Here is a 26,538-nt window from a genome sequence, read left to right as displayed (position 1 = left end):
TCTTCAGTGAGGATTGTGTAGTTGGCAAAGTCAAATATCCTACTTCAGTTAGTAGTATAGAAATAGACCGTTTATGGTATCCTGGTTTAGGATGGACTGCTGTAAATCATTAGTTTTGGGGCTGATTAATTGTTTACAAAAATTAAACTGGAAAACTTGATGCTCCTTTAAAAAATTATGGCCTTTGTGCTAGAATTGTTGAGAAAATTGTTGTTTTAAGTGTGTTCTGTCATTTGCAGTTACTAAAATACCTAGTGTTGCATGTTCTCTGTAGCATTTACTTCACCTTCTGTTTGGGGGTAGTAACTTTATTTAAGAAGTGCACACTGAGTGAATCTTGAGCATTAAGGCGGTGCCTCAGATGCATTCATTTAATCCCTGCATCAGTGTTTTACAAAAGCTCTGTGAGTAGAGACTCCGAGAAGAGACTCCCGTTTGAGATCTGTTATATTTCATGAGCACATTAAAAACTGGTAGTCAGTGAGATAAACTAGAGTGAAGTAATTACTTAATAGCAACTGTTTTGACACGAGGGTGGAGTTCTAAGAGCAAACTGTTATTTTCCAGTGGCCACTGGTACAGATCACACAGAAACTGAAGTCGTAGATTCCTATCTTTTTAAGGCTAATCACCGTGCTCTTGTGGTGATCTATTTTCTCCAGATTTTCCTTCCCAGCTGTGCAGCAATTTTTGGTGCTATGTTTTGAATATCCTTTAACGGTCTTTATTGTTAAAACTTTGCACTTGAACATAGTAACTTCAAATAAATTTAAAATCAAAACTGAATTTGATTTTCTTTTTTAAAATAGACTTTCAATTTCTTGACAGCTAAGCAGTTAGTATTTTAGTAATCTAACATTTTAGAAATACTGAAAAATGAGATTTATGGGAGAGGTCCTTTTCTATTAGGAAAAGTACATTGTAGAAAACAGATGAGGGCAGCCTCCTGGGTGGCTCAGCAGTTTAGCACCTGCTTCAGCCCAGGGTGTGATCCTGGAGACCTGGGATCGAGTCCTACATCAGGCTCTGTGCATGGCGCCCGCTTCTCCCTCTGCCTGTGTCTCTGCCTCTCTGTTTCTCTCTGTGTCTCTCATGAATAAATAAGTAAAATCTTAAAAAAAAAAATAAAACATGATTCTGTAGATCAGTTTTACATTTGTTTTTAAGGTTTGCTGTAATGTGTCTTAGTGGTAACAAATCCACTGAAATTAATACTTTCACAGGAGTGCTTAACCATCATCCTAGATGAACTGTTTTCAATATAATTGGCTTCTTTTATAATGATAGGTATTTTACTTGAAACATCCTTTTGAGAAAGGACCCATAGGCTTCACCAGGGGTCCATGGCACAAAAAAATGCTTTGACTTTGGGCCCATTTTTATTATTTTATTATTTTTTATTTATTTACTTTTGGGCCCATTTTTATAAGGTGATCTTATCACTACTGCTTCATTATAAAATTTAGACCTGTGGGCAAAGAAGTAAAAAAAAGATGAGCTAAGATTTAATTATAGTTTTTGAAATTTTATTTTATTTTTTTCTTGAAATTTTAGAACCCACAGTTTAGTGATCTTCACCTGGAGCTTGTTACTGGAAATGTAGAACTTCAGATTCCAGCCCAGATATTTGGAATCAGAATCTATAAAATCTGCATTTTAACAAGATCCCCAGGAGATTCCTGTGTACTTTAAAGTTCAATAACTCCTCTAGTGCACCCCCCTAAATAAATTTGTTGAGGGAACTAGTGTACTTCAGAGATGTTCAGTGACACACCCAGGGTAACAGTGCAAAAGCTTGGATACAGCTAGTGCTCTCATAATTCTGGTGCTTTCATTTCAAGTGGTCTTTTGGCCTCTAAGATGTTAATTAATAAACTGTAGTTACTTAAGGATTATTGCATAAAATCCTCCTGCAAATCTTTACCCCAACTTCCCAATGCATCAAGGGTAAAAGAGCTCCCAGCTTGTTGAGAGGAGCTGTGCTGGGTTAGATTAGAGGTTAGGAAGGGAGGGGTCCTGGGACAGTGTTGGGCCAGCCATAAGACCTGAATTCCTTGCTTTCTCTGTCCTCATGGTTTTAGTTTTACTTTATAAAAATTAAGAACCTAGGGCTAGTTGTTTAATCATCCATATCCGTGCTCTTTCAAGGGTATACTAGGTAAATCAAGGTGTAACAAACTTAAGCATATAGATTTATTACAATTTAATAGTATACAATAGTATTAGAAGTATACACATTACCTGATGAGTTTTTCATTATTTTCATGAATAGTATTATGTATCATAATACTAACAGAATTTAATTTCATAACACTACTAGTGGTAGAGGACCATATTTCTTTAATATCAAAGCTTCTAAAGCCGCCCTATGGAAAAAGGTGAGAAAGTAAGCATTTGATGAAATCCTAAGCACTGAACTATACACTTTATTCTGACTCCTTCCTTTTCACCTTCCCTCTTCCAGCCAGTTGTTGTTAAGTACAGTTATTTGTACCTTTAGAGTATTGGCATCTAGCCCTCCTCCTCTTTACTGTTCCCACTACCTTGATGAAGGCCTTGATCATGTCTTGCCTTGCCTATTGAATTAGTCTTTTAGGTTAATTCAGTCATCTTACTTTTCTTTTTAAAAATATCAAGGGTCTCCAAACTCAACCTTCCATTCTTGCCTCTTCCACCCAAAGTCAGTCCACATCTCCATTTCTTCCTCCCTTACCCTCTTCTCATAGTGTATGTACCAGGCTTGCTTTTTCAGAAATTATCTTCATCCTCCCTTCAGTCCTCCTATTTTGGAGAGCTTTAAGTCAGCTTACATGTGAAATCCTCCCTGACTCCCTGACTGCCTGCATCCCCTCTGACCCCTCATTTAATCTCTGCCTTCTTTAAATTCCCAGTAGAGTTTATCAAGGAATAATAAAAGTTTTTACCAAATATTGAAGCTTTATATATGCTATTTTTATCTTCTCCATTAGTCAAATAAACTTCCTTGGGGTCTTGGGAAATCTTTGATTTCCTCAGAGGAATGCAGTAGTGAAAAAAGCAGACATGGTCTGTCCTAAGTAACTTACAGCCTATTTGGGGAGACAGTCATTAATTAAATAATCTTAAAGAGAGAACACTGAGGGTATTTATCCAAAAAATACAAAAGTACTAATTCAAAGGAATACATGCCCCCTGTGTTTATTGTGGCATTATTTATAATAGCCAGATTATGGAAGCAGCCTAAATGTCTTTCTATAGATGAATGGATAAAGAAGTGTGTATATGTATGTGTGTATACACACACATACAATGGGATATTATCCAGCCATATAAAGAAATGAAATATTGCCATTTGCAACAACATGGATAGAGCTAGAGAGTATAATGCTAAGTGAAATAAGTCAGTCCTAGAGGGGAGGTGAGTAAGGTAATGGATGCAGTAGGTGATGAGGATTAAAGAGTACACTTATCATGATGAGTGCTTAGTGATGTGTAGAATTGTTAAATCACTAATTGTATACCTGAAGCTAATATAACATTGTATCTTAATTATACTGGAATTAAAATAAACTTAATTTAAAAATAAACAGAACGTTGAAACTGTGGTAAATGCTATGATGTAGAGATTCATGGTGTCCTGGGAGCAGGTTATAGTGGTTTTGACCCAGACAGAATTTTTGCAAAGTAAGAATTAAGATGAGATCTGAATAGTGAATTAGGTAAAGGGTAGGGAAGTGCTGTCCAGGCAGGGCGTATAGTATGAGAGAAGGTGGGAGAGAGCAAGACCAGTGTAAACCACTAAGAGAAGGCCAGGGTAACGAGATTACAGAGCTTGTGTGATATAAAATAAGGCTGGAGAGGTGGGTAGGACTCAAGTATGTTAAAGAATAATTACTATTTATTCCCTTAGATCAGTGGAAAGCCATTGAAATATTTTAAGCATGGGATTGAATTTTGTTTCGGATCTCTGGCTGCAATGTAGAAGCTGAATTGGAGGGTGGAGGGGATCAGCAGTGGGCATGGGCAGTCTCTTGTATTTGAACAACTGTGGTGTAGTGCATTAAACCTAAAATCTTAGTGGCTCAACACAGAAAAGACTTCTCTCTATCATGCAGAGTTGAGGAGAGTCAGCAGCCCTCTTCTATCTTAAAGTATGTCCACCAAGGTCCTCGAAGACAGAGCTTGAAGATCATTTTTGAAGAGCCAGGACTGGAAGTTGTTTGTCTCACTGTGCTCACCTCTTGCTGAGTAGAACTCTGGGGCCCCAGCTGAATTTACAAGGAAGGCTGGGGAATGTAGTCTTCCTATGTGGCCACAAAGAGGAACCAGTGTGGTGTACACATACCTTGATCTGTCTCCCTTGCAGCCACTTGGGCTTTATTTTAACATTTCAGATAACAGAAAGTGGTAGCTTGGGCTGGGGGAGAGGTAACAGAGATGGAGAGAGCTGAATGTCTTGGAAAAATATTTGAAAAGCCAGAGAGCCAGGTGAGCTGAGGGAGAAGGCACTGTTGAGGGTATCTCATAGGTTTGGAATCTGTGTAACCAGAATGATGGTATGTACTGAGAAAGGAAGACTGGCTAAAGGGGACTTTGGACAGGCTAAGCGTCAGATCTCTTTTGACACATCCAGTTGGAGATGTTAGATAGGAAATTGAATATAAAGCAGTTCAGAAAAGCAGATCTGAACAATATGCAAGTCATTTGGATTAGATGATTGAAATTTTAAGCATGGATAAAGTCTCCTAGGGAGAATGCAGAGTCCTTCCTTTCCATCTAACTGCCATCAACACCCATGTACTGCCAGATTGTTCTCCCGCCAGCCTTTCTGCCATCAGCTGAACCTTCAGAGGTCCTTAAAGCCCCTTTGCTTGTCCTCAGGTGATTCCCTTTGGAACTCCCCGTAACAGCTGTTCTGAATCTTTACCTAATATTCCCTCAAACCCCTGCTCTACTTCTGGTTTATATTTCACAGAGAAAATGGAGGTTTTCTAGTTTTTAGCAGTGTATCTATCTTCCTTTTCTGTTACCCTCTCTCTCTTTTTTTTTTTAAGATTTTATTTATTTGTTCATGAGAGACCCAGAGAGAGAGAGAGAGAGAGAGAGAGAGAGAGGCAGAGACACCGGCAGAGGGAGAAGCAGGCTCCATGCAGGGAGCCCGATGTGGGACTTGATCCCTGGACTCCAGGACCACGCCCTGGGCCAAAGGCAGGTGCTAAACCGCTGAGCCACTCTGAGATCTCCTCCGTTACCCTCCCTTTTCTTATTTTAGAGGAAAAAGGTTTCTACCACTATCCAAAAGTAGAGCAAGCCTGTGAAACCTTTCATAAGCTAGAATGGTATAGCGATTACCATTAATTTCTATGGAAAAAATTCTGAGCATTTCCAGACCCAAACATAACCTTTCTTGGGCTCTTTTGATACCTTAGGACACATCTTGGTTACTGCTGAACAAAATAAATTGAGATATATCACAGATGCTCATAGACAAGAGTTTAAAGCTGTGGTGGCTTGATGTGGAGATGCTGAGTTGTAGATCTGGGGAGGGAGGTTGGTGGCGCCACCACTCTCACTGCTTGGGGTCCACACTGCACTGCCTCCATACAAATGCTGAATGCTATATTGGCTTTTTGTATTTTTTTTGTAAACAGGAATATCGTTAGATTTCTATTGGTCTGTGAAAACAGGTACTAATGCAAGTCTTTCGTAAAAGCAAATTGATATAACTTGAACTTTTGAAAATTGAGGAATATTTGTATATTCTTTTTTTTTTTTTTTAAAGATTTTATTCATGAGAGACACAGAGAGAGGGGCAGAGACACAGGCAGAGGGAGAAGCAGGCTCCATATAGGGAGCCCAATATGGGATTTGATTTTATACATTTACTACCTCATGAATGTCTATGAACAAAGTATGGATTAGATTAGATAGGATTGAAGTAGATTATGATTAAATGTGGATTAGATTAGATAGAAATGAAGTGTATTATAGTTCTTTTAATAAATGAAATGATTAAATGGCCCAATTACCTGAATATTAAGGAAATGCTAGGATCTCAGTGCATTTTAACCCCCAGAATTCTTTTTTTTCTTTTTTTAAAGATTTTATTCATGAGAGACAGAGGCAGAGAGAGAGGCAGCCTCCTTTAAGGGGAGCCCAGTGTGGGACTCCATTCCAGGACCCCAGGATCACAATTTGAGCCAAAGGCAGATGCTCAGCCACTGAGTCACTCAGGTGCCCCAACCCCCAGAATTCTTACGTGTGTTTTTAAGTAACGGCTTTAGTAAGCTATATTATTCACATATCATAAAGTATGATTCAGTGGTTTTCAGTATTTCCAGAGTTGTACATCCATCACCACTGTCAAATCCCAGAGCATTCATCACACCACAAAGAAACCCCATGCCGATTAGCGGTCAGTCCCACTCTTTTTCCCCTTAAGCTCCTAGAAACCATTGATCTACTTCCTGCCCATGGATTTGCCTATTTTGAACATTTCATAGAAATGGAATCATGCAATATGTGGCCTTTTGTATCTTGCTTTTTTTCACTTAGCATAATGTTTTTCAAGGTTTATCCATGTTATAACATATAATACTACTTTTTAATGGCTGAATAATATTCCAAATGTGGATAGTACCACATTCTGTTTATCCATTCAGTTGATAAATATTCTTTCTTCCACTTTTTAGCTATTAGGAACCATGCTGCTCTGAGCATTTGAGTACAAGCTTTTATATGGACATATGTTTTCATTTCTCTTGTGTGTATACCTAGGAGTGGTATTGATAGGTATGAACTCCACGTTTAGCTTTTTGAGAAGCTGCCAAACTGTTTCCTGAAGCAGCTGCACTGTTTCACAGTTCTGTCTGCAACGTGGAAGGGTCCAGTGTCTCAACAGCCTCACCAACATTTGTTACTGCTCTCTCGGCCATTATAGTCATCCTAGTGGGTGTAAAATAGTGGTTTTGATCCTTGATCCTTGTGGTTTTGATACGTAGTTCCCTAATGGCTAATGATGTTGACCACTTTTTCCAAGTGCTTACTGACCATTTTTATATCTTTTTGGAGGAAATGTCTATTCTGATCTTTATGCATTTTTAATTTGGGTCATCTTTTTTATATTTGAGTTATTTGGAGTCTTAATTCTGGATACGAGTTCTTACTGGTAATATGATTTGCAAATATTTTCTCATATGTGGGCTGTCCTCTCTTTTTTTTTTTTTTAAAGATAATTATTTTAGAGAGAAAGAGCAGTGGAGAGGGGCAGTGGGAGGAGGAGAGAGAATCTCTAGCAGGCTCCTCACTGAGTGCGGAGCATGACACAGAATTTGATCTCATAACCCTGAGTTGAAACCAAGAGTTAGATACTTAACTGACTAAGCCATCCAGGTGCCCCGTCCTTTCATTTATAGTTCTTGCTTTAGAAAAGCTAACATGCAAACCACCAGAGTTGATGAAACATCGAAAATTATGGCTTAAGTAAAGTTAATGCAAAAAGAACACTCCTTAAAGAAGATAAAGATTAAAAACTCAATTGAGACCTTTTGCTGTCAGGGTCACATTTTAGAATAACGAGTGTAACGTGGTAAAAGGGTAGTTTTTCTGATCAGTACGATCATAAATTAAACTCTTCTTTTTATGGCAGTAAGCATTTTCTTATCCTTTTTAAAATTGAGATACCATAGACTAACGTTGTGTAAGCTGAAGATGTACAAGGTGTTGATTGCGTTGTTGCATTTCTGTACTGCAGTATGATAATTACCGTAATGCCTCCGTCATGTCACATAATTATCGTGTCTTTTTTGTGGTTAAAACAATTAAGATCTGGTGATCTTAATTTAAAACTTGGAGATTTTATAAGTGAAATTTTAAAGGCATATGATTAATATGTTACTAAATATTAATCACATAATTTTGAAATATGCATAGAACAAAGGCCTTTTAATTCATTAGAGAAAGATACGCTGGTGGGATGGAATTTTCCCAACACAGCCACTCTATCCATGTGCTATGCATTGATTTTTGGGTATTAGTAATATCCAAACTGGGGAGGTGACTACTCCCAGCCAGGGTTCTGAGCAATCTCTTTAAGAGGGAAGAATCTAGCACCTTAGGAAGAAGCACCTTTTTCTAGGCTTTAGGGTGGAGGGTCTGCTTTATTAGCTCAGTCATCCCGTACTCCTGCACAATAGTGATGAATACTTTATATATGTAGTCTTTTAAAAGTTTAGTGACTGAAACTAGCAATTGCAGCTTAGATTTTGTTTTTCTGTTAATGAGTATACCTTAAAAATTGAAGTGTATGTCAATCTATAAAAAAAGTTAGTGTTTTTATATTTGGTATGATAAAAGCAATAACCCTCCTTCTGACTTTTTTTCCTCCTTATAGGCCTCAGGAGTGCAAGTTGCAGATGAAGTATGTCGCATTTTTTATGACATGAAAGTTCGGAAGTGCTCCACACCAGAAGAAATCAAGAAAAGAAAGAAGGCCGTCATTTTTTGTCTCAGTGCAGACAAAAAGTGCATCATTGTAGAAGAAGGGAAAGAGATCTTGGTTGGAGATGTTGGTGTAACCATAACTGATCCTTTCAAGCATTTTGTGGGAATGCTTCCTGAAAAAGATTGTCGCTATGCTTTGTATGATGCAAGCTTTGAAACCAAGGAATCCAGAAAAGAGGAATTGATGTTTTTTTTGTGGTAAGCATCAGAAGCATTGAGCTTCTGTATAACTCAGAGTTAATCTTATTGTTAGCACTTGGAGAACCAGTTCCTAGAGTCGAAAGGATTTTCAGCTAAGTTGTCTACAGTCATTGTCATTTAATTTTTATTTACAAGGTTCCATAATGTCTTACCTGGATTAATGTTTGTAGGACCAAACTAAATTTTAACTATTCTTTGTGTACTTGAATATGACTTTTAGTAGTTGATTTTTTTTCTTCGAGGTAGGGCTGGGAGCTAGATTTTATGCATTCTCTGAACTCACTTCTTACAAGCTAAAATTTCTCAAAATTCTTCTGGGATCCTGAGAAGAAAGTTTACCCCACCAAAATCCTTCTCCAATAAGCCTTGGCAGGAACCAGCCTTTCACTTTTTAAGAAACCCATCCTTTACTTGTTCCTCTGTGGTTTGCTTTTTTTTTTTTCCTTTAATAATTTACTTATTGGGTGCATGGGTGGCTCAGTCAGTTAAGCGTCAGCTTTTATTTGGCTCAAATAAAAAAAGTATTTATTTGAGAGAGAGTGAATGGGGGGTAGGGCAGAGGTAGAGTGGGAGAGAATCTCAAGCAGACTCCCTGCTGAGCATAGGGACTCAGTCTCAGGACCCTGAGATCATGACCTGAGCCAAAACCAAGAGTTGCAGGCTTAACCGACTGAGGCACACAGGCACCCCTGTGGTTTGCTACTTTGGAAGTTGGCACTATCTTTGCAACTATAATTAGGACAGTAGGATAACCACTAGCCACTGTGGCTATTTAAAATAATTAAATACGTTTTAAGATTCATTTTCTTAGTTGAATTGCCACATTTCAGATGTTCAGTAGCCACATGTTACTAGTGACCACTTTATTGGGTAGCACAGACAGGTTATTTCCATCACTGCAGAAAGCCCTTTTGGACAGCATTGTTCTAAATAGTGAGAAAGTGTTACAAGGTTATTTACATGGCATTTTTTGAAAAGGCTGCTTAACTTCGTTATTCTTTTCAACTAAGTTTGAGATTAAGCTTGAGTCAAAAGTCACACATGTATGTCTTATTTAGTTGTATTATACTACTTTCCTTGATAAATTCTTACATAGGTGGAGATCCCTGGGTGGCTCCGCGGTTTAGCACCTGCCTTGGTCCCAGGGCGTGATCCTGGAGTCCCGGGATCAAGTCCCACATCGGGCTCCCTGCATGGAGCCTGCCCCTCTCTCTCTGTCTGTCATGAATGAATAAATACAATCTTTAAAAACATTAAAGAAAAAAAAAAAAGCCATCTCAGGTGTAGACGAGCAAGAAGGGCCCCTTTAAAGGTCAAAAGGATTTTTGTTTAAAGGAAGGTAACTGTAGCTCATACCTCAGTTACATTTCAGCAAGCCTTTATTAAATTTGATTAAACCAAGATGCTGTGTGGGATATAAATGTGGGGTCAGAGTGCTTGTTTGGGGGCAGTTCACTGTTCTGCAAGCCTGAGAGCTACGAACTTATATACATACATAAGGTTAGTAGCTAATGAGACTTCAGAAGAGCACATTCCTGATTTGAACCTTTATTTCTACCACATTCCAGATATTGTGTTAAAGCCTGGGATAACAGCTGTGAGTAACAAATGAAGCGCCTGCCCTTCTGAGATTTACAGCTGAGTGGTAGATATAGCAGCTAAAGGTTTAGGCTTTTAAATTGGTGATTATTTACTTCATTTGCACTATTTTTCTGTTTTTTATACTCCCCTCCCCCCACACTGTGAAAATAATACATCATTATTAAAGAATATTTGGAAAATAGTAGTAGAAAGAAGAAAAGGAAATTCAGTGTTAATGCGGTGTTTTGTTTTGCATTGTTGCTTTAAGAAAATGTAAAATCTTATAGGAGTTTCCCATAACAGGCTCTGTCTAGGACTCTGGGAATGGCTTACTTAAGGTGTTTTTAAAATTTGGTTAGATTAAAATCAGAACAGCTAACGCTTTTTCCTGTCCCTGACCTATTTTGTGTAAAAAAGTACCCACTTAACTTTGCAGCTCAAGCAATTTCTAGACCTCAGGTGGTGGTTATGGCTCTGCCTCCTTCTTTGGAACTTCAGGTTGGGAAGAATAAGCATCTGAGAGACATGGAGGTTGCTGTTCCTGGTTCCTAGGAATAGAACTGCCCTCTGTGGGTGGAGTAAACTAAATGAGGTCCACACTAGCCATTGGTGCTAATAACTGTGGAATGGTCTAGAAATATGGCAAATAATGCAAGCTTTAGGTGTTTAAAAGTATTTAACTACACTCCATGTAGGAGTGTATCAAAAGAGTATGGAGCAGAGGCAGGCCTGGGGTTTGGTGGCGTAGTGGGAAATGATGCATTCATGGACCAGCAGTTTGAATAGGATGAGATTTTTCTGACAATTGTTAATATGTCGGTTGTTTTTCAATATTGCTGGTGAAGAAAGTGATGAGGAGCTTTCAGTGCTTCCAGTATTCATTCAGGAGGAGGGAGACACTACAATTTGTGTAGATACAAGATAATAGTAATATTGGCAAGGCATAATTGGTGAATGGCTTGAGCTTATAAAGCATCCTTGTGACATGTTCTGTTATGTTAGACTAAGATGGAAAGCAAGTACTCATGTGGTCAGAATTTGCTGTTTGTCTATTGGAATAGACCTAAATGGTGAGGATTAAGAAGGGGACTTCCACTTTGTTTTCTAAAAAAGAATATATTATAAATAATCTGAAGCTAAAATGCTAAAATTGCTAGCATTACTTAATTCAGGGTGGCAGATACTTGATTTACAGATTACTCTCTGTACTTTCTGAAACTTTTTTCTAAGCAAAAAGCATTTTAAAAACAAGATGATTGTTATTAATCTGAACACAAGTTTTCATTGATAAAAATGGGTAAATTTAAAGAAAACAAATTGAGTAATACAGTCAATTATCCAGTGTTGTTTTATTATGGCCCTGTTAATCTGATCTTCAGTTGGTGGTTCTCTAATTTTTTCCCCCTTAGTCAACCTGAGCCATTCTGTGTTTGCTTGTCCTTGAAAGTCTCTAAGGAGGTGGAGAAATAGAAAAATTATGTAGTTAGCAAAACACTGTCAGGAGGGGTACCTGAGTGTTTCAGTTGATTAAGCATCTGTCTTAGCTCAGGTCATGATCCTGGAGTCTGGAGATGGAGCCCCACCCCACATCAGGCTCACTGCTCAGCAAGGAGTCTGCTTCTTCCTCTCCCTCTGTTCCTCCCCCCACTCATGCTTGCTCGTGCTCTCCCTCTCTCCCTCTCAAATAAATAAATAAAAACTCTCAGGAGATTCTGAGGACTCTCCCCCACCAGGGATGCAAATGTTTAACAGTGTAATTGTACTTCCTCTAAATCTTTTTTTTCATTTTTGGCATATCTTTATTCAGGGCACCAGAACTAGCTCCTCTGAAAAGTAAAATGATCTATGCAAGCTCCAAGGATGCAATCAAAAAGAAATTTCAAGGTATGGATTAGATTTACTTCCAAATATTTAGAGGTGTGGTGAACCCCTGGAATGGGGGGCTACATCTTTTCTAAGAAGCACCTTATTTCCTTTGAAGAGCCTTGGTAACAAAGAAGGCAAGTGCTGCCTGTTTTGAAGAAAACCTGGAAGGTTGAACCTAGCTTTTAGCATGTCTTCTGCCTTGTGCTGGTCACCCTGGAACTGAACTACCTGTCTAAAAACCTTATTCTCTGGGCTGTGTGTGTAGAGGGGTGGAGACAAAACAAAAAAACAAAAAAACAACAAAAAAAAACCCTTATTCTCTAGACATTGCATGCATATCACTATATCACTTGTTTAGGCTGGTTTTAAATTAGTTTGGTATGCTGCCGAGTTTCTCCCATAGCATATGGAGATTAATTGGTTTACATTGTCCATACTACATAATGAATTTATTATTGCCTGTGAATGTGTTGACATAACAAAGTTGCAAAAAGGAAACATTCATAAATGGGAAAGGATACTCTTTATCTCTAGCTTGACTTTGGAATGGTGTGATTTTAGGTAACTGACTCATACCCTCACCCCTTGAATTGGCCACTTACCTTTGACTTGCCATGGGGTGATTGGGATCCTGTTGAGATGGCCTGACCATACACTTACTGCCTCCAGCCAGGAGGAAGTGTTGGTATGATGGGAAGAGCATGAGGCAAATGCCCCAAGGCCTGCACTAAGGGCTAAGCATGTCACCTAACTGCTGTGTGACCCTGGCCCAAAGCGCTTAACCTCCTTGGGCCCTGATTCTCTCCTCTGTAGAATGGGAGGCTTCATCTGGATCGTGTGAACTCAGTTTAAGAGGTTGCCCCACCACTTTCCTTGCCATGGCTTGCTCCAAATAGCTGCTGAGCGAGCCAGGATCAGAAGGCTTGGCCCAGTGTAGTTTTTGTTTTTTACTGTGGCTGGTTTTTATATTCCTGTAGTAGAACAGGTTTGCTCTTGCTTGTTTTACTTTAGGAAAACAAAAATTCTCACTTCTTTCCTTCAAACCTGCTTCTTAGATGAGGCCTGTCAGAATCTACATGCATTTGGGTTGATGCTGGGCAGCAACCGCCCCCCCCGCTCCCCCCCGCCAGAAGTGTGTTCACCAGTTGGTTAACTGATGTCTTAACAGGACTCCCCAGCATGCCACAGCGCAAATGAGAAAGGTTGGCGGTGGATCCCTCACCATCCTTCTGTGTTGCCTTTCAGTAAAGGAAAGGGAATTGCTATGTAAACTTGACCTGATGACATAAAAGAGGGTCACCTTGCTGCTTTTTTTCCCCTAGAGAAACTGTCACTAGCTTTCTCCAGTCCTAAGTGGTCCAAAAACTGATGTGCTGTACTTTCTGCGGCTTAAGAAATGGTCTTAAAATTATGGAGGATCAGAAACATTGCAGCTGTTTAAAAAATAGCAGCTGTTTACAGAGAAGCTAGTGTATGTCATTCCCTAAATGAGCTCATTCTGCAGTGAGGTGATGTAATTTTTCTGAGAAAACCATCAGGAACACATTTTACATCATTTTCATTGTGATAGATTTCTTAAATATGTAGTATAATACCACTGGAGAGCTAGCTTTTCTAGAGCAAAGGAGACGCCAGTTGTAAATACTCTTATTCTTCAATACATTGACTAAAATCAACTGTTCAATCAAAACATTGAATTTATATTTTTTTACTTCTATTTTAAAAACCAAGAAAATGACTAGACCTAGTTTTTTAACTTTTTATTGAAGCAAGGAATAGGGGAATCCCTGGGTGGCTCAGCGGTTTACCGCCTGCCTTTGGCCCAGGGCGCGATTCTGGAGACCCGGGATCAAGTCCCACGTCAGGCTCCCAGCATGGAGCCTGCTTCTCCCTCCTCCTGTGTCTCTGCCTCTCTCTCTCTCTCTCTCTCTCTCTCTCTGTCATAAATAAATAAATAAATCTTTAAAAAAAAAATGAAGCACGGAATAGAAATGTGTGCATCATAAATTTTTGTAGAAGTCAGTGTTCACAAACTGAACAAAATTGTGGTTTCTTGATTTAACAACCAATACTCCAGAAGTCTCCCCTCCTGCCCCTTCTATCTTCTCTTGGTCCTTCCACAGGGGTACCAGCACCCTGGCTTCTAGCAGCATAAAATAGCTTTGGCTGCTTTTCTGTTATACAAATAGAATCAATCAGATTATGCTTTTATGAAGTTTGGCTTCTTTTAGTCAGTGTTCTGTTAGTCATTCATTTTGATGCATGTAGTTACAGATTATTTATTCTCTTTACTGTGTAGTATGTTCCGCAGCTGATCCATATTAGAACTGGTGTTTTAAAACAGTTTCCTGTCGTAGAGAAATAGGTTACATTACTGCTATAATTCTTAAACAGAATTGTTGTTTTTCCTCCCTAGGCATAAAACACGAATGTCAAGCAAATGGGCCAGAAGACCTCAATCGGGCTTGTATTGCTGAAAAACTAGGTGGATCCTTAATTGTAGCTTTTGAAGGATGCCCTGTGTAGACCATCATTCAGTGCCACAAATCGAAAGCTTCCATGTTTAATGTTATCCTCTTGCTATATAAGTAAAGCAACTATGTTTAGGCCAGGGTCTCACTGAGGGGGAGCTGTCTTGTCATCTGTTAAAGTAAACTAAATATTCTAAAACATGTGCAGATGGCCCTAAATAAATCTAAAATATAAAGTGTTACTGGTGTGACATTAAATTCTTATTGGCCAAATACCTGTTTTGATGAGTTGGCTTGTAAAGGTTTTTGTTAAACTCATGATTTTTAATAGTGCAGTTCACCAAACAGCACAAGGGCCATATGAAGAGAATTATTGCATCTTTGTAACCTCAGCAGTTACTTTGTTTCTTTTGCTTAGAGAATTGGTCATACTCTGGTTATATTTTGGCCCAAATTCTTTATTCTCTCTTGAGCTAAACTGCATAATGGAAAATAAATCTCCTTACCACGTGTAACAGCACTAATATACTAACTACAGTAAGACTAAGTCAGGCAGTCTTTTAATTCTAGCAAATGTGTGATGGAGACTGCCTCAGAGCTGTGCACACTTCTAACCAGCGCTGATCTTGCAAAGCACTATTTTGAGCACGCAGTTGGAGTACAGGAAGCAGCTCCCTGCATCTGCAGTGAGCTCTCCACTTGGTAGCTGGGAGACTGTTCGGAGAGTGACCTTGCATCTTGGACATAAAATCATGGTGTGTCCTCAGGAGAATGTGCAATACCTTTGTTATTATAATGCAGATTAGGGCTCCACTGTGATCACAACACTTCGTTAATGAAGATGATAAAATGGCGTAGTGACCAGCTGGGGCACCTGCAGCATCTTTGACTGTGTCTCCTTCAGAGTCATGTGCTTCTGGCACAGGAAAGTGTGGAAGAACCTTGAGTCTATGTCTACGCCGGGGCCTGGGAGAACTTGTTCATTCCCTAGAACAGGTTGTTGAATGTCTGTGGAACAGGGAGCAGGGATCATGGATGACACCCACAGGAAGCCACTACCTGATGACACTTGGAAGTGATTGTCTTTAACATCACAGGCATGACACTTTGAACGATATAGAGATGCACGCAGTTGAACTTAGAAGTAGCAGTATTGGCTTTATGTAATAAAGGAAGCATTTTTAACTTACCTCTTGTGTAATTATTCACATGGGAATTGGGGATGGAAGGACTTTGCCTTCCATAAATGAGATGAGGCCTGGAGGTTTGGGTATTTCAGACGATTAGAGCTACGGTCACAGTTCCTTCTTCCTCTTATTGAATGAGGAAGTTGGTATAAAAAGGTTGGGAATCTTTTCCTTGCTCCAAATTTGTATCCAGATTCCAGGCTTTTATCTCCTGATTTATTTGGGAGGTAGAAAAGTTATACTTTATCAAAATACTTCTCTTAAAATTGTCTAGAAGACAGTGTTGGCTGTTGGCTTACTGATAGGCTGCTGTCATTCTTTCATCCTGAATTTTTGATTTTCTCTACTGCAAAGCAGTGCTTTCAGCAACAGTGTATATTAAGAGGCCTCCCGAGAAGCGTTGCAGGCCGAGGCTGCCTTACTCAAGAATCAGCCATGTAGATAGCCATGTAGATAGAGATGGCTCAAGGAGTTCTAGAAGGAGGAAGTCATCTGTGACACGTGGCACTACTTGTATAACCACCACTCCCTGCTGGTGTGTGTGCATTTGCATGCGTGTGGAGGGGCGTGCTGGGGATGATGAGAAGTGGGAGGTGGGAGAAGGATGCATGCTATGGGGAGGATTTCAAACAGGGTACAATGGTGTAAGAGAATCTAAACATCTCCCACCACTCTGCTCTTACACCAGAAACTGGGAAGATGCTAATAGTTACTTGTATCTCTACCTAGGGGAACTTTTGAGACAGTCTTACTGGATTCCTGAGGTTGGGGCCTAAGAATCCTGCTAACAAGGATGCCAGGTAATCCTGATGCAAAATCAGAGTCTGAGACCTCAGCTAACACTGGTGAGGAATAAAACTGCAGGTTATACTCTTTCAGCAAACATGTTTACAGTTTTACAAGTGCAGACACAGTACAAAAAAGCATGTCTGCGGAAGGCTGAGTGAAGGTTTGTCTACTGATACTCTTGCCCTGGGAAAGAAGCAAATAAAGCCACTGCTAACAAATTCAGAGCTTGACTATGAAGTTTGTTATTTCAGGTAATATTAATCCCCGAGAAAACAGCACAGTGACTCAGGTAATAGAATTAGGCTCAGTCGAGTGGTTTCCTTTTTTTTTTTTCAGAACTGCCCAGAGTGCTGGCTGGTCCACACATAGGAAGTGCAGCCTCTGGGTCTTGGCTGTTTTTTTGCCGTTTGGACTGTCAGACTGGATATGCCCAGGGACACATCACTTTCTCATGATTTGGGCATTTCTGAAATACAGTTTACAGTCTCCAGACCAAGTTCCAGTGGGGCTGCAGCTCCAAAAAGGGTCATGATAGTTGATCCCTGGGATCCACACAGGGTTAAACTGTGTGGGTCCATTTATAATATGTGGACTTTTTTTTTTTAATTGTGCAGGACTAGATATGTATTTCCCTCATGATTTTAACATTTTCTTTAGCTTTAAGAAAACAGTGTATAATCCACATAACACAAAGATGCATTGATCTGTTTGTTACTGGTGAGGCTTCAGGTCACTAGTAGCCTATTCGTTTATGGGAGAGTCAAAAGTAACATACTTTTCACTGTGTAGGGTGGGGGCACTCGTACCCCTAACCTCTTGGTTGCTCAAAGATCACCCACCCTTGCATTGTGGCTGTGAGAGGGTGAAATTCCAGTTAAGGGGCTGTGTGTGGCTGGCCGTCTGTCCGGGGGCTCGCCTGGGAGATTTACGAGCCTGTAGCCATTGCCCTTGGCGGGCAGTACAGAGAAGGAAGTTGCCTAAGGTCACACAACTTGTAAGTGGCGGGACTGGGACCACAGCTTGGGTCTGTCTTGTTGCGGCCCTTAGCTTTTCCCATTATACTCCAGGGTTCTTTGTTTCTAACATCTGGAATTCGAAGGTTAGATCTTGTTCAATGCCAAGGATGAGGCTGGAACTGGGGCAGAAGAGGAAACCGTTCTTTTGAGGTTCTAATCCTGTGAGTGAATCTGAGAGAGAAGGCGTTTATGGAGGGTGTCTAGTGGTTTCTAAACTCTTGTGTTTTTGCTGCCTACAGGCCAGGCATCCTGGTGTTTGTACATTTTACTGAGTATCATGCAGATGACCAGTGAAGCTGTCGAAATAGCTGCTGCTGGCGTGATGGGGTTACCAGGTCTGGAGATGCTAATTCATGGGCTGCGTGACCCTGGAGCTTCGGGTCAAGTCCAGGAGCCTCTGAAGGGCAGGGTAGAGACTAGATGTTCTCAGAATTCTCCCAGCTGCACTGTTGGGGGGTCTTGGGGGCAGTGGCCTCTGTAAAGCCAGGCCTAGGGGAGACCAGGGCCTGTCCGTTGACAAGTACTCTAGCCCAGCCGGGGCGATTCCTGCTTCCACGCTGAACTTCAAAGCAAGGGACTGCAGGAATGGCCAGGCCAATGAGCCAGGCATCTGTGCCACGTTGAGGAACACCAGAGGGGCCTATCGACCCCCTGTTCTAGCACCTTCTGAGGGCTCTGTCTTCCCCAGCCTGACCATGGAACCTTCCCAGGAACGGCAACGAGGGAAGCTGCTTAGCAGACTTGGGTTCCCTCTGCCGAGCCTTGAGGCTGTGTGGCACCTGCTGGGGCAGGTGGGGCAGACGGATGATGGGCCCTTAAGAGCTTGAGCTGCAAGTCATCTCCAAGGTGGCATTTCTGGAGTCCCAGGTCAGCCTCCTGAGGTCCCACAGCCTGCGTCGTGCTGGCCTTTACCTCCTGACACAGGCAGACCCCAGCTGGTCTCTGCCACGTAGTCTGAGGGAGTGGGGCTAGAGCCAGGACCTGGGGAGCAGCTGTCACCGTGTAGCACCCAAAGGCAGCAGCTTGGTACCCCCAGGCCTCTCCCCTGCCTTTCTTACCCCAAGGCACCCTTCCCTGTGCCTTCAGTTCTCAATTCTGCGGTCACCGTGGCAGGGGGAGAGGAGCGGACTAGAAATGTCAGCTCACAGAGCTGCAGTGACGCTTCTGATGCAGGTGTCTGGTACACACTGACCAGGGCCCCGTACCACTGGCCTTGATGGGAGAGGGCGTTGTGACCCCCACCACCCCCACTAAGGCCAGTCCTTCCACACGGAGTCCATGTTCCTCATGCTTGGAGCACATGGAAGACACAGTGAGGGGGCCACAGGTCGGGGGGACTTGGCCACTGTTCGTGGAGTCCATGGACTCCAAAACTCTTCCCCTCCGGCTGACCCCCGAGGCTGAGTGATGCCTGGACACAAATGTTGGAGGTGGGTTTGAAACCTGCCTTGTCTTGTACTAGGTGAGCTTTCACTTTCATGGGGATTCTTTGTGGGGAGGGGGGACAGGGTGTACCTCTTGTGGGGACCGGAAGGTGTCATGTGAGAACCCAGCACAAGGCTAGGCACTTGGCCGGCATCCAGTATCGTCACTTACTCCCGTTAAGTCTCCTGCATCCCAAGTCCTGTGGGCCTCCCCTCTCCACTTGAGCCCCTCCAGAGTTCTGGAACAGGTATGATGGTCTCCTCTCGCTTAAATATCTCGTGGCTCCTACTGCCTCACCTGTCCAGATGCCTTGTCCTTTGTAACCTGGCTCCACAGGGCCTGCTTGCCCTCCACCCCCATCCCCACACCTGCTTTCCCCTGGGTCTAGAGCCCTCCCCTCTCCTGACAAATGCCTCCTGCTCTGGCGAACTCCAGGTTAAGCTCATTTCTCTGGGGAGCCTCCCCAAAATTCCGGCACCCTGATCCCAATACTGTTGCAGCATGGGCGCCACACAGCATGGTTGGGTGGTCCACAGATGAGGCACTCCCCAGAAGCCGAGACCCAGTCTTGCTCATGCAGATTCACGGGCTGGAAGCTAAAGAACACACTGCCCGGGTCTCTAAGCCCCCCATGCCCCAGCCCAAGGAGCACGCTGCTCGGGCCCCCACAGGCACAGTGGATGTGAGGGTCGTCGCACCTGTGAGCCGGTTGCTCCAGCTCCAGGCCATCCTCTTGAGGCACAGATGAGCATCTGAACCCCAGCCAGGTCACAGATGCCTTGTCTGTTCACAGAGCTCACCTCACATGACCACCTAGGTCACCCATGGCCTGCTCAGGTAACCTCAGATGCTCAAGGGTGGGGGCATGGACACTTGGCCACCAGGTGCCACGGCCAGATGTGCTAGGGAGAGCCCAGAAGCCACGAGCCTCAGGGCCCAGGACAGCTGCTGATCTCTTGCCTTCAGGGAAGCCAAGTAGCACACTTGTTCCTTCCCCAGGAGCCTCCTTCCCGTGTTCCTCGGGCCCCGCGGCAAGGTGGGGGAGCACCAGCGATCAGACTAGACCAAAAGTGCCGGGCAACAATGTTGGTTTTAATGGCATTAACATCCAGGAAGTCACACATCAGTTCTTGCTGGCAACTTCCCCCGGGGGTGAGGGGCTGCTGCCTCCCCGGCTGGGCTGGGCCCCTCCAGTCTGCTCCACAGCCCTGGAGACTCACCACCAGGCCGCTCGCCTCCTGACCCCCAACCCAGGGGAAGAAAACAATTGCACTGATTGACATACAGATACCCAGCGTCCCGGCCTCCCCAGCACATACCCTGGGGTCTGTCACAGAGCTGGTAAGGGCTTTGGCGTCTGCTCGGTGGTGGTCCAGGGCTGGTCCTGGGGAATAGTGTTTATCAAATGTGACAAAGGTTCTTTTACAAACAAGGGGTCTGGAAGGTCTATTTCTGTGATTCTAAGAGTCTCTCATGGCTTCTCTCAGAGCTACTGGAGGTTGGGCCTGGATAACGGTGTGTTGGTTGGTTTATTTATTTGTAAGGAATGTGTAAGGCATTTTGGTAAGTTGAATGGGAACTTCTTTTCCCGAAGAGCAGACTCAGACAGAAGTGCCCTCCTTTGAGCTGCTGTCGTCCTGTGAACAAAGGTGGGCAGAGGGAGGGAGAGGCTGAGGCCGAGGAGCCGAGGCAAGCGCTCACCCCTGACTCCTGGGGACCTCCAGTCCCGAGAACACCCAGCACGGCCAGCCTGGAGAACCAGAGTGGAGCAGAGGATACAGGAGAAGAGGGAGGTCCCTGAGCTTGGGGAGGACCCTGGCACTGACAGATGGCTGTCAGTGGGGCGGGGAGGTGTCAGAGATGCACCCCTCACCCAAGGGAGCTGTGGAAGGGTGGGTGCTGGGCCCAGAAGGCTGTGTGTCCTGCTCCCGGCTTTCAGGAGTCTGTCCCCAATACCTCCGGCCCCCAGGCCTAGTCTCCTGTCTGCCCTGCACCCCAGGAGTCCTGGGACCGCCCCCACAACCAACCCCCCACCCCAGGGTCATGGGGGAGCCAAGGCTGTGGGCAGGGCCAGGGCACTCACTGTTTTGTCCAACTGCTCCTGCAACTTCTTCACTGTGTCTCTCTCCTTTGCCAGCTGCTCCTGGGTGGTCTTCAAAAGCTCCTGCAATTTGGTGGCAGCATGTCCCAGGTCACTGGTTAGTTTCTTCTCTTTTTCTAGTCTCTCCTGGGGATCAGAGGGGTCCAAGGGGATGAGTCACCATGTGGCACACAGCAAGAAGACCACCTGGCTGTGCATGTGAGGCCTTGCTGCCTGGGAACTGGGCGTCCTCCAAAGGTGTGAGGATGTGGCTCCCTGCTGCCCCAGAGAGGGGTCTGTGCTGCGGCTACCAGCTCGGCCAGGAGCACTGCCTGTGACACCAGGGACGTCCTACGGTGCACGGAGGCTAGTGTGACAGAGCCACACGGACTAGTGGCTGCCATGTGTGACACTGGAGTTTAGGGAGCCTGCCCCCCCCCCCAATCAAGGGGCCTCAAGATGGCTCCTCCCCCTCCCACGCCAGACAGCAACCTAGGAAGCTGGGGCTGCGCAGCTGGCGGTGAGCCCAGGGGCGGGGCGTGGGTGTTGGCCCCCCTTTCCTGAGCCCACTCTGGAGCAGGAGCCCCACTTCTACCTTCAGCTGTGTGGCCTCCTCTGCTGCTGAAGACTCCAGGGGCCCTGTGCTGCGGAGCTTCTCCAGCTCGGCCTGGAGCCGGCACGCGGAGCTCTGAGCCTTGGGGGGGAGGGCAGAAGGGTGTGGGCAGGACGCCAGACGCCCCGCAGGGAGGGGCGCGGGTTCAAGGCTGTGGGGGCGGCCAGCGGGGGCCGCACGCACAGACGCCAGATGACCCACAGTGTAGCCACGGATGGCCCAGCAGAGCCCCCACCCGCATCCCCATGGCCCTGACGCTGACGGCACGGACAGGGCCTGACCTCCTGGAACTCGGCCGTGAGCTTCCTCCGCAGCGCCTGCTCGTCCTCCAGGGTGGCCTCTGTCCGCTCCAGCTGCGCCTTCAGCTGCATGGGAACACCACCCCCAGACTGTGGGAGGCCGCGGGGTGGGGGGGCGGGGGGCTGGGGACCTTGGCTCCGGCACGCTCTACCTGCTAGCTCTAACGAGAAGCCTCTCCCTGCCTCTGGCTGGCCGGGGAGCCCGTGTCTACCCACCCGCAGGTGACTGTCGCTCCCCAAGCCCCACAGTGGGGAGATGGTGCCTTGGCCCCGGGGACAGAGCTGGGGATGGAACACATGCTGCTAGGACCTCTGCGGCCCCCAAGATGAGGCTGCCCCAGAGCTCCATCTCCACCGCTGTGCTGACGGCCCTGGCTCCCGCAGAGGGCTCTCAACCACCGTCCCTTGGCTCGAGAGTCTGGGGAGCCAGCACCCTGCCGGCGCCCTCCCCGACACGGCTTCCTAACGGCAGGCCTGGTCACCCCTCCCACACGTGCTGTTAGGATCCAGGGGCTGATACCTCTCTACCGGTTGCTTCCCTCGCTCTGTTCTAGGGCGCCCTCCGGACCCGGGGTGGGGGTGGGGGCAGGAGTGGGCAATGCCTGGCTGGGCGGAGTGGGGGGGGGCCTGCACCTCCCTCCCAGGTGGGAGGGGGCCACACAGGCTGTTAGTGACAAACATCTGGGGCCCGGCTCACCGCCCTAACCTCGACAGGGTCCTGCTCTGCTGGGGGGGCAGCTGGGGACCCAGCTACGTCACCATCCTCTACGTGGCTCTTCATCTCACTCAACTGCTGCCTGACCTGAAACAGGAAGGGGTGGGGGTTTGTGCCAATCACAGCTGGACACACGTGCGCACACACAGATCCCCTCAGGAGGACGGCAGGTGCTCTATGGGGGACCTGGTTTGGCAACCGTGACCTGTGTCAGAGTCCCCATGCAGGTTCCCTGGGGCGGGGGGCTGGCACCATGACCTCTCACTTGGGCCACCCCTGTGCTCTGCTCCAAGGCCAGCCGTGGAGCCCTCCCTGGGAGCAAGATGACCACTGGTGGACACAGCGCAGAGCTCTGTTCCCAGAGCTAAGGAATTGAAAAGGAAGTGAGAGGTGGCAGACAGGCTCAGTGCAAACAGCACCACTCGGGTCCTGGATCCCTTCCAGATGCACTGTTCAGGGCCCTCTGTAGGGTCTAGGAAAGATGACAAGAGGACACTTGCCTAATAAGGTCCTTTCAGGTTAGAGGTCCACTGCTGGGAGCAGGGGACACACCTGGCGGCCCCTGCGCCTTGGGGCCTCAAATCTGAAGCAGCAGCAGTATCATCCATGAAGCTCTGGGAAAGGTTCTAGTCAGGGGACCTGGGTGGGCTCTCGGTATGAGCTCCCTGGGAGTGTGGGTGGTCTTGGACCCCCTCTAGGAGGCACCGCTCCCAAGGGCATCTCAAGTGTGTAAGGTCTGACTCTGTGCACATGACCTCAACCTGGGCAGCACCCCAGGGCCCCAACCAGACCTGGCTTAGGCCGTGGCTCTGGTGAGTAGTCCTTGGGCTCAGGTGACTTGGCCTGACTGGCGCCTGCTCTCTCCTATGCCAGTCCCAGGGGGTCCAGGGTGTGCGCCCCAGGGCAGGGGCAGCTCACAGCTCCGCGGCTGCTGCTGGGGGAATGCCAGCACCACGGGCCAGACCTGCCGAATCCTCTCAAGAAACCAGATGTGTCTATTCCAAGTCTGCCAATTTCTATGTGTTTATGATCAAGATTTTCAGAAAGGCTGCAGATCCAGCAGACCAGGTTGTGGCTGCAGCCCCGGAGCCGGTACCAGCCGGGGGGGGGGGGGGGGGGGCGACCTCGCCAGGAGGCAGGGAGCGGGTCAGCTGCCAAAGCTGACAACGGAGGAGGACCCGAGTCTGCCCCGGGGGACAGCAGGCCTCCATGCACACCTGCAGGTTTGAGCACACTGGTCTGCGCCACTGCTGAAGGGAGGAGAGCCCTGGGTGCCCTGGAGGGGGAGGCCGGACGAGCCGCAGGGCTCACAGGGAGCTGGACTGGCCTGAGCCTGGGCCCCCGAGCTCCCATTGCCCCGGGGGATCCAGGAAGGGAAGCATGAGCACTGGGCCTGGCAGCTGCGCACCCAGCTGGGAGCCCCCTCAGCATGGCCATCGAAGCCTGCCCCAAACACCGAATCGGTGCCCACCTCCACCTCCCCCCATCATGCTGCGTTACCTCTGACAGGGTGGAGGAGCACGACTGGCCAATCAACCCCCCCCCCCACCCCGCTCCTCTCCACACTCACTCACCAGGGCGAGCTCATTGCTTTGTTTCTGGGCTTCACTCTTGGCTGCATCCAGCTGAGACTGAGACTCTAATAAAAGTTGCCTCAACTTGGAGAGGAAGTGGACCCAGGCGATGCGGAAAAGGAGAAAACCAGTTCCTATGAGTTAGCACCCAACAGACAAGCTAACGAGACACATCCAGTCACCCACCACCCAAGAACACGACCGAGCAGAGCAGGCCAGGCAGGGGCTCCTAGGCCTCTCAGAAAGTCTTTTTTTTTTTTTTTTGAAGACTTAGGGAAGACAGAGTTCACCATGTGCCAGGCTTGGATCTTTCTTTACAGACTGTCTTGTAAAACAAGCCAAAAGTGTGAGATCAAACCAGCATCGGGGTGGGGGGTGGGGGTGCAGGTCAGTGCTTTCTGCTTCTGACCAAAGCACAGTGTCTGATTGAAACCCCGGGTGTCCCCAGGCTGGGGAGAGAATTCCCATCGTCAGGCTGACCTGGCTTCATGCCAGCCTGTCTGCGGGGCTGTCGCTCTGCAATCTGCCCCACGCCACACACATCCTCGGCCCGGCTGGCCCAAGGCGGGGGCCAAAGCCTGAGAACCCAGACTCTAAGCTCACGTTAGCCAGAGCCAGGGGAGGACGAGAGACTCAGGGCGGCCAGAGACCCCACCAGGCAGACTCACCCCCGCCACCTCCTTGGCGTAGCTCTGGCACTCAGCGCTGGCAGCTGCCATGTGCTTCTCCAGCTCTGCTTCCAGATGTGAGGTGTGCTCCCTCACCTGGACACACACATGTACAGGTCAGAGGCCTCGAGCGGGGCCAGCAGGAGTCAATGACCATGGGCCACAGGGTGACAGGGCGACAAGTCCGGCTGCCCTGGGGTAAGGGCTGGGAGACCACCCGTGGCCTGTCGGCTGCAGGCCAACCAAGGACAGGCAGAGACGAGTCCCTGGCAGCAAAGCACCTTCCCAAACTCCAGCCCTCTCCTGGGCCAGACGTGTTCTCATGCTCCACAGTGGATGAGAGGAGGGCTTTTCAATTTCCTTGCTGGGTAGGGGCCAGGGGCACCCTCTAGGAGGCCAGGGCTGATAGGGTGTCTGCAAGGAGCACTGGGGCCACCTCGTACCCGCCCCACAACATGGCCACTACAGAAGCCACAAAGCCCCAGGGTTGGGCACATTCCACACAGGCCCACGGCTGCCTCGGGCCCTCCGAGCCCGTCAGTGGCTCTCACAAAGGAAAAGCAGGACTGACAAGACCCCTTCGCGCCTCTCAAGACACGCGGTCCACGAAGGAAAAATAACTCCAGGAGCCCCTGTAATGAGGAGAGCGGCCCTGGGAGCAGAGCCCCGCACCTACCTGCTCTGAACTTTCAAGTTCTCCTTTTAGCTTCTCTACAATGTCTTCGAGATGTTTCACTGTGACCCGTGACTGCCAAGCAATGGGAAGGCCCCATCAAACGCCAGCCCCTGGAAGGGGACGGTCCCCAGACCCAAGTGGGATGGGCCTCCTCCCAGGAAGCCCAGTGGTGCCCGCCCACCTCAGGTGTGAGGTGGTCTTCCTTGGGGTGGAGGGGGGCTCTTAGGGCAGAAGACTCAGCTGTCCTCCATGGTCGCACTTTAGGCGGCATCACCAAAACCTAGCAGAGTCACCTCCTGTCTCCCAGAGACCCATGTGACTCCCTCATCAGCTTTCCCCCTGGTTCTGATGAATTCTGACCTCACTGTAAGTCTCTGCTAAGTTGTATTTGAACTCCTGGGGAAGGGGGAGCCCCCAGAGTGACACCGGTGTCCTTGACCTGGGGCAGGGTCTCAGGGCCCTTCAGGTACCTTCTGAAGCTCCTCCTCCGTGGCGCTCACTTTGGCCTTCCACACCTGCTCCTCCTCCTCCACACTCTTCTGCAGGTCTTTGAGCATGCCCTCCTGGAGGAATGGGACACTGAGGTGGGGCCCTCTCCCGGACACCTCGCCCCTCATGAACACAACTGCAGCCACCTGTCCCTTGGCTTCTATGGGATGGCTGCCTGGCTGCCCAGCTCAGATTCTGTCACAGTGTCATGTGGGGAGAAAGGTGGGCCTGTCCTGGAGGTGGGGGCTCGGGCCAGTGTGCAAAGACTATGGGCCATGCCAGGGAATGAGGTCTGTGACCCAAGAGGCCATTAGGACTCTGTCTCCACTGGATTTGCCACCAGCACGGCTCCTGAAATCACAGAGATAGTAGCTTCCAGCTGGCCAGCAACCAAATGTTCACCTCTT

At 46.7% G+C, this 26,538-nt stretch overlaps 2 protein-coding genes across 6 annotated transcripts in view; one reads left to right on the top strand and one right to left on the bottom strand.

Annotated features, from left to right (window-relative positions):
* The window catches only part of DSTN (destrin, actin depolymerizing factor), a 36,806-nt gene extending 21,017 nt beyond the window's left edge, over positions 1–15,789 (top strand). Inside the window, exons 2-4 of the mRNA XM_038571540.1 lie at positions 8,372–8,679; positions 12,071–12,147; positions 14,546–15,789. Of these exons, the coding sequence (XP_038427468.1) occupies positions 8,372–8,679; positions 12,071–12,147; positions 14,546–14,655 (495 nt within the window). The 3' untranslated portion in view covers positions 14,656–15,789. The remainder of the gene's footprint in view (positions 1–8,371; positions 8,680–12,070; positions 12,148–14,545) is intronic.
* A 4,299-nt stretch (positions 15,790–20,088) lies between these two features.
* RRBP1 (ribosome binding protein 1) overlaps positions 20,089–26,538 on the bottom strand; it is a 65,318-nt gene continuing 58,868 nt past the window's right edge. For 2 of the 5 annotated variants that reach the window (XM_038571535.1, XM_038571536.1), the window contains exons 16-24: positions 26,113–26,205; positions 25,643–25,714; positions 24,967–25,062; positions 24,299–24,382; positions 22,716–22,811; positions 21,992–22,099; positions 21,693–21,791; positions 21,101–21,244; positions 20,089–20,654 (exon numbers count right to left, since the gene is read on the bottom strand). In XM_038571535.1, the coding sequence (XP_038427463.1) occupies positions 20,619–20,654; positions 21,101–21,244; positions 21,693–21,791; positions 21,992–22,099; positions 22,716–22,811; positions 24,299–24,382; positions 24,967–25,062; positions 25,643–25,714; positions 26,113–26,205 (828 nt within the window). In that variant the 3' untranslated portion in view covers positions 20,089–20,618. The remainder of the gene's footprint in view (positions 20,655–21,100; positions 21,245–21,692; positions 21,792–21,991; positions 22,100–22,715; positions 22,812–24,298; positions 24,383–24,966; positions 25,063–25,642; positions 25,715–26,112; positions 26,206–26,538) is intronic. The other 3 variants (XM_038571537.1, XM_038571538.1, XM_038571539.1) reach the window with 2 other exon arrangements.

This window comes from Canis lupus, chromosome 24 (assembly GCF_011100685.1).
Source record: "Canis lupus familiaris isolate Mischka breed German Shepherd chromosome 24, alternate assembly UU_Cfam_GSD_1.0, whole genome shotgun sequence".
NCBI classification, from domain to species: domain Eukaryota; kingdom Metazoa; phylum Chordata; class Mammalia; order Carnivora; family Canidae; genus Canis; species Canis lupus.
Note: the sequence above shows the minus strand (reverse complement) of the source record. Positions and strands in the feature narration are given on the sequence as shown.